Here is a 7,915-nt window from a genome sequence, read left to right as displayed (position 1 = left end):
GGGATCCCACAACATACAATGCTAACGGGAAGGAAAGGCTCTCTCCTGCAGCAGGTCCCAGGACTCCTGCTCTGATATATAGAGCTAGGGCTACTCGTGCTTTTCTCAAGCAGGGGCCTGAACACCTGCACCTGTAGAACAAGCACTGCTACAGGAGAAATATACACTGAGTTGCTGGAGCGTGTCCAAAGAAGGGCAATGAAGCTACTGAAGGGTCTGGAGCACAAGTCTTATGAGGAGAGGTTGAGGGAACTGGGGTGTTTTGGTCTGGAGAGGAGGAGGCTGAGGGGAGACCTTATTGCTCTCTACAACTACCTGAGAGGAGGTTGTAGTGAGGTGGGTGTTGGTCTCTTCTCCCAAGTAACTTGTGATAGGACGAGAGGAAATGGCTTGAAGCTGCATCAGGGGAGGTTTAGATTGGATATTAGGAAAAATTTCTTTATTGAAAGAGTGGTCAGACACTGGAACAAGATGCCCAGAGAGATGGTGGAGTCGCCATCCCTGGAGATATTTAAAAGACGTGTAGACGTGGCACTTCAGGGCATGGTTTAGGAGACATGGTAGTGTTGGGTTGACAGTTGGACTTGATGATCCTAGAGGTCTTTTCCAACCTTAATGAGTCTATGATTCTATTACTCTATTATATGTAAGACACTGAATCAGGTTAGGGTTTTTTCTTAAGGCATGGAGGGAGGGGTGTCATAGTGGTTTCAGCAAACATTCTTCTGTTTTCTTGATGAATGAATGTGCTTGTCTCAGCTGGGATAGAGTTAATTTTCTTCCCAGTAGCTAGTATGGGGCTATGTTTTGGATTTGTGCTGGAAACAGTGTTGATAATGCAGAGATGTTTTAGTTGTTGCTAAGTAGCACTTACACTAGTCAAGGACTTTTTCAGCTTCCCATGCTCTGCCAGGTGCACAAGAACCTGGGAGGGGAAACAGCCAGGACAGCTGACCCCGAATGACCAAAGGGATAACCCATACCATATGACGTCATGCTCAGCAACAAGATGGACCGATGGGGAAGACGACCAGCCTGGCTGAACAGGGAGCTTTTGCTGGCACTCAGGAAAAAAAGGAGAGTTTGCCACTTTTGGAAGAAGGGGCAGGCAACTCAGGAAGAGTACAGCAAGCAGCTGCGTGGTGCTTCGTTGCTGACTGGGGCTAAACCACGACAGTCCTTTTTGGCGCTCAACGTGGGGCTCGGCGGGTTTGAAATAAGGACAGGTTTGACTGGAATGCGCTACATTGAAATTCCAGCTGTTATTGCTGTTTAGCTATTAATTGGCAGGCTTCTGTGCTTGCTATGGGGCTTGCTTCCCTCACTGTATATACATACGCTGTATGCCTTAAAGTCTAGTGCTCACTAGTGGCTGCTTTTTGCTTTCTCTGCTTGCTGTACCGCTGTACCAATTATCACCTTACTCTGCTGTGCCTGGGAACATTCTGATAACAGCAATGGCCAAGTGCCTGGGCTGGCAGATGGCCAGGGCCCCGCTGCTGTTTCTGTGTTGCTGTGCTGGACAGGCTGGAACACCAGTGTGAACTCGAGTCAAAGGGACTATGACCTGTGGATGAGTCCACGTGGGAGCAGGACACCCCGAAGCATCTGTGGCCGTGGCTAAGGCCATGCCAGAGCAGGTATATCTCGAAGCGCCTCTGGCCTTGCTTATGTCTGTGCCACAGCAGTGTAAAATGTGTTCATTTGATTCGTGTCAATATGGAACAATGCTAGAGTCACACGGTGAAGTGTGACCCTCTAGCATTTGACCATTCTGTTTGTGCTTGTGTAACCGAGGGCCGTTCAATTGACTTGCTAACTGTCTTAATGGTTGGAATGTTGATTGGCGATTTAAGTTAACTGTTCAAGATAATAAATAATGCTTAGGCCAGTCAAGAGGGCATTAGCAATGAATGCTGCATTGACAAGAAGCCTCCTAAAAAGATACAATTCAGTAGAACTTCAAGGACTAACAGTGGAAACACCCTGCTACAAAGGAGAGTGACCAAAAAGACTTGCCCCCCCCACACCCGTAAAGAGCATGCGTGCGAATCTACATGGCAAGCGTGACTAATTTAACTACGGCTGACCAAGGGCAAGTGGGATGCTTATCACTGACCAATGAGTGTAAACTTAGGTGTGTTTTTACTAATTGTTATTAATTAAGTAACTGAATATAAACCCTGTAATTTTGTATGACGGGATGCACGTTAGGCGGAAGGATCCCCCGTGCATCCAGCGCTGCTTGCTTGTCTCTATTCAATAAATTGTAAACTTTGATTGAAATTCCGTTGAAGGCTAAATTAATTATAACAGCAGGTATACTTCTGAAGGAATTGTGGCCCAAGGATAAGTCCATGCTGGAGAAGGTGCACCTCAAAGTGTCTGTGGCTGTGGATGAGGCCGTGCTGCAGGAGGTGCACCTTGAAGCATCAGAGGCTGTGCATGAGGTCATGCTGGAGCACCTCAAAGTGTGTGGCCATGGATAAGCCCATAGCAGAGCAGGTTTACTTCTGGGGGCACTGCAGCCATGGGCAAGGCCATGTTGGAGCAGGTTCACTTCAGGAAGACCCTTCAGGACTGTGGCTGTCGGTAAGGCCACGCTGGAGCAGGTATTATTCTGAAGCCATTGTGGCCCATGGAGAAGGCCACGCTGGAACAGGTGCACCTCAGAGTGACTGTGGCTGTGGATGAGTCTATGCCACAGCAGGTGTACCCCTGGAGAGACTGTGGCTCCTGGGTAAGGCTCCACTTGGAGCAGGTGCAACCCTAAAGGACTGCAGTCCGTGGATAAGTCCAAGCCAGAGCAGGGGCAAGGGGAGGAGTTCATTACAATGTTAGACCCGATGGTCTGGCCCAAAGGGGCCAGGGGTGGAGATTGTAATGGTTCTACCTTTAAACTGTTGCAACCTGTGATTTGAGTTGCATGTTACAGGAATTACTATAGCAGGAACCACCCGAACCAATGGAGGACAAGCCTTACGAGAAGCAGTGCGAGTGCATCAGTGACCTGACCTGAGCTGGCTTTGGTGCCCAGTAAGTCCACACAACACACCACCTCTCCTGTCCTGAGTGACCACCATAACAGATGGAGCCCAAAGTCATGGACTGAATGAACTCAGTGGACATTCCATGGACATTCCTGGACATTTTACAGGGGTGGTCCATAGACTAAGGGAATGATAAAGGATATCTGTGTATTTTATCAAAGGATGGGAAGGGGGGTGGAGGTCAATGAGGTTGTACTGAATAGTGTGGGACCTGAGCATGACGTAAATGGTATGGAATAAGGGGTGGAGAATGTGCTGGTTTCAGCTGGGACAGAGTTAATTTTCTTCCCAGTAGCTAGTATGGGGCTATGTTTTGGATTTGTGCTGGAAACAGTGTTGATAATGCAGAGATGTTTTAGTTGTTGCTAAGTAGCACTTACACTAGTCAAGGACTTTTTCAGCTTCCCATGCTCTGCCAGGTGCACAAGAACCTGGGAGGGGACACAGCCAGAACAGCTGACCCCAACTGACCAAAGGGATATTCCATACCATATGACGTCATGCTCAGCAATAAAAAGCTGGGGTAGGAAGAAGGAAGGGGGGAAAATGTTCGGAGTGATGGTGTTTGTCTTCCCAAGTAATCGTTATGCGTGGTGGAGCCCTGCTTTCCTGGAGGCAGCTGAACACCTGCCTGCCGATGGGAATTAGTGAATGAGTTCCTTCTTTTGCCTTGCTTCCATGCGCAGCTTTTGCTTTCCCTATTAAACTGTTTTTATCTCAACCCACGAGTTTCCTCTCTTTTACTCTTCTGATTCTCTCCCCCATCCCGCTGGGGTGGGGGGAGTGAGCGAGTGGCTGTGTTGTGCTTGGTTGCTGGCTGGGGCTAAACCACAATAACGAATTAAGGTGTATGAAGACCCAAGTTTGAAGAATAAGAAGCCTGCCTAAAGGAAATATTCTGTAGTCTGAAAAAAGTATCTTAATCTTAAATGTCATAATTTGAGAAGTTTGGATAATACAAAACCGACAAAAATAGCAACAGTTCTCAATCATAAAATATTTAATAATGTATATTTTGGGGGAATATATTGTATATAAAATTTCAGGTCACCATATGAAGCAATTTAAACCCTTTTCAAGCTAGCACTGTCTTCAATGCTGTATAGATTTCTTGCCACTGATACAAGACCTACTAAAAGCGTACATTTTAAACTAATACAGAAGTGGTTTTTTTATATGAATTTTTCTTTTTGTACACAACTACTGTCTTGAATATCCGTCCGCTAAGTGCAAAAAACCACAGATCACTTTACACTACTGTAGCAACAATGCATTCATATTGTTCATTAGTCCTTAGTAGTCAGCTTGCATAAGATACAAGAAAAAGCACAGTGAAGCTCACAAAAATAGACTAAAAGTCAGCCTGTTCTTGCAAAAAAAATGCACCATAATGGAAGAAAGACCAAAAAAAAGGACTACGCACACCACAGATTTTGCTGTTCTGTAATCCAGCTGACTTAAGTGCTGTTTGTTTTTTGTTGTTTTGTTTTGGGTGTTTGGGTTTTTGTCTTTTTTTGTCGAATCAAATCACATAGACTAGACACAAGTAAAAATAAGAAAGCAGTGGGTAGCTAAAACTTTATGAACTATTTTTCCTCCCCACAATTTGTTTTCCTCTATCTGAGGTAGTTACAAAAAACAAATAATAACTTAAGCACCAGCTAGGACTCACCACTTAGACCTAAAGCTTCTGGTTTGGGTTTTTTTTTTTCCCCCTCCCTTTAAAAAATATTTGTCAGCTTACCAAAACTACCTTTGATGTTAAACATAGCAGAGATTTAGAGTCCTCACTACATGAACAAAGATGGTGACGGGGAGGAAGAGGATTAGCTGCTTCAAAATGTGACAATAGATGCAGTTCCATCAAGCTGGCTGGTTCACTGTTGACTTTTAGATGTTTATTCTCCTTTACTGTCTATAAAGTCAATGGGAGAAGCGTGAAAAGATTTGAACACATCATCGTCCTTTACTGTAACCAGGGAAGAACTGGTCAAGTAGTGTCTGCAATATCTTGTTAGGAACCATGGTGTAGCTCTTTCCAAGGTCATAGCGGCAGGCAGGACAGGTAAAGACTTCAGCTCGGAAAGAGCGCTGTAAACAGCTCTAGGGCATACAAAGAGAAAGAAGTAAAAGTGTTACAGCTTTTGCTTTACATTGAAAATTTAGCTAGCAAAAATTAAGCAATTACTAGGAACCAAAGATGCAATCTCCTGCATCTCCAGAAACAGCAGGTTCTTACTGAGTTTGCTTGCCATATTTCTGCCTTTACAACTGAAATGGTGTACTGGGTCTGGCTGGGATGGAGTCAATTTTCTTCATAGCAGCCTGTATGGTGGTGTGTTTTAGATCCATTACTAAACCAGAGTTGATAATACACCAATGTTTTAGCTATTGCTGAACAATGTTTGCACAGCGTCAAGGCTTTCTCTGTTTCTCATTCTGCCTCCTCAGCAAGTAGGCCGGGGATGGGCAAGAGGTTGGGAGGGGACACAGCTGGGACAGCTGACCCAAACTGACCAAAGGGATATTCCATGCCATATAACATGCTCAGCAATAAAAACTGGGGGGGGGGGGGAGATCTTTCCAAAGTAGCCATTGCTCGGAGAGTGGCTGGGCATCGGCCTACTTGTGGGAGGTGGTAAGCAAATACCTTTGCATCACTTTTCTTTTTTTCTCTTCACTTATTAAACTGTCTTTATCTTGACCCATGAGTTTTTCTCACTGTGGGGAGGATTGAGCGAGCGGCTGGTGGGTGGTTATTTGTAGAATAAAAGAGGTTTCAGACTACAGTATTTAAAAGATGATTAATGTTGCCTTCTTTTTTATGGTTTTCTCAGACTGCAGACAGTCCAAGCATATAAGTAAGTTAAATATGAAAATTTTATGAGGGCCAATCTTTGCCCAAACAACAACACTGTCTGTCAGTCTATACCTTAAAACAGTAATTGGATGTTACTTTATAATTGGTAGCTTCAGATTCTATGCTTTGAAGTTGTTGCCATTAAACATTCGCCATGTTTTTTCCACCACTCTATATATTAACCCCCTCATAATACCTCACCTCTGTGTAACAAGCAGCTCTTTGAAGGAGCAGTCTTGCTCTATTCTCATTTCTTAACTACATAAAATCAACTTAATCTTATTGTACCAACATCTAGCTCCTGGAACAAACCAATCCCTAGCATAGCTCCACTAATTACAGTGGAGTGGTAAACTTGATACATCATGTCTATAAAAAATTATGCTAAATACATTTCCACTAATTTTTACATAAAATTAAGATTGATTGTGTGGCAGCCACACAACTGGAAGCAAGCATGTTACATTTCTTGCTCAGACTGCTAGGCAATAATTATTGTCTTCCTAAAATATATGCTGGTTTTGGTGATTGGTGTCTTGGGGCCAAGAACACAGCCCAGAGCAATACAGGGAATATTCTTACTTTACAGACATTATGGAGGCACTCTGTTGTCACTGGCTGGTAAACCAGCTCCTGACAGCAGACACACATAAAAGATTGTTCCAGTTTCTTCAGGAAGTTCTAGTATAGGGCAAAAGAAGAGAAAAGTAAAGGTATTAGAGGCACATTCATAAATATGAAAAAAAAAAAAAAGGCATTTCTATTTAAAATTATTGAAGTTTTAAAAAAAACTAATTTGCCTAACTACTACAATTATTACCTATATTTAAAGTATAAATTCACAGACCTAAACTGAGTAAAAAATTTGGCCTTCATAGCATTTCGTAAATGCAGAGATACATTCATGAGATACTGGTTTAACATCCTTGCTACTCTTCCCAAACTCACAGTTTGCATGGTCTAATAATGTTACACAACTGCTAGTTGTTAAATCCAACATTCAGTGTGATAGGACAGATTGACATTGCAAAGATTGCTTACACTGAAATTTTTCTACTGCGATCTTCAGGTCTCAGTCCAAGTTACAGATTTCCTTCCAAAGCCTACCACCATTACTCCTGTATTCATGGACATTTGCATAAAGACATTCCCACACCCTCTGCTATTACCTCTACCTATCTTCTGCTGATTCCCTATATTATTACTGTTCACAGCTTCTTGTTCATTCTTATTTCCTCAGAAGTGAACCTCTATTGTCTTCAGTGCAAGGTATACATTTAATAAATTATGTTTATCACATTAAAAAATTTTGGAATGCTCATCTTATATCCTTCACATCCATGAGAAGTAGTGTGGCTAACAAAGTATTTAGAAAGCACGTCCGTGAGCAATTAATTTCCCTGCTTTTCCAGAAGTCAGAGAACTAAGGTTTTGAAGGTTATTTGGTTGTACATTATTATCATTAAAAACAAAACAGAGGGTCCATCAAGCCTGATTCTTAGCACAAGTCAGAGAATTTGGAAGCTAGTATCTGTATTTAGTGATCATCGCTAGTATTTTACACGTCCATGATAGATAAGTGATTGCTGCTGCTCTGCAAAGTAAAAGCAAAGTACTGTATACCTCTTTCACTAAGAAATTCACCTCTGCACCAGCTGGAGGTGTTTAAATGGTTTCTTGAGTCCTCACTCTGAAATACTCTGCAATAGGTAAAAGAACCTTCCTGTTTTTCAGTCTTCTCAGAGCAACTTTGAAGAATGTGGGATAAATTTTGTGAAGCATGCTTTCAGAGACCTTATTCTCTGCATTTTCAGTAGACTCAAGCATACCCACTCAGCTACAGTAGTGTAAAAAACATATCTAAAGTTACTCAAAATGCAGGTTTTTTCCAATAATTTTAATAATATCAGATTCATCTCAACCCAAAACTTATAATTAAAGTGGAAAGGTTGTTTCAAGCATTAACATTTATATTTTCATTGCAGCTATCTAATGGTAGTTGCGT

General features: G+C 42.6%; 1 protein-coding gene across 1 annotated transcript in view; it reads right to left on the bottom strand.

Annotated features, from left to right (window-relative positions):
• Positions 1-4,032: 4,032 nt before the first annotated feature.
• Positions 4,033-7,915, bottom strand: part of UHRF2 (ubiquitin like with PHD and ring finger domains 2) — a 103,086-nt gene continuing 99,203 nt past the window's right edge. Inside the window, exons 12-13 of the mRNA XM_064440330.1 lie at positions 6,493-6,591; positions 4,033-5,153 (exon numbers count right to left, since the gene is read on the bottom strand). Coding sequence (XP_064296400.1) covers positions 5,007-5,153; positions 6,493-6,591 — 246 coding nt within the window. The 3' untranslated portion in view covers positions 4,033-5,006. The remainder of the gene's footprint in view (positions 5,154-6,492; positions 6,592-7,915) is intronic.

Source organism: Phalacrocorax carbo, unplaced genomic scaffold, assembly GCF_963921805.1.
Source record: "Phalacrocorax carbo unplaced genomic scaffold, bPhaCar2.1 SCAFFOLD_129, whole genome shotgun sequence".
Classification (NCBI taxonomy): Eukaryota; Metazoa; Chordata; class Aves; order Suliformes; family Phalacrocoracidae; genus Phalacrocorax; species Phalacrocorax carbo.
This window is presented reverse-complemented; position numbering and strand designations above follow the sequence as displayed.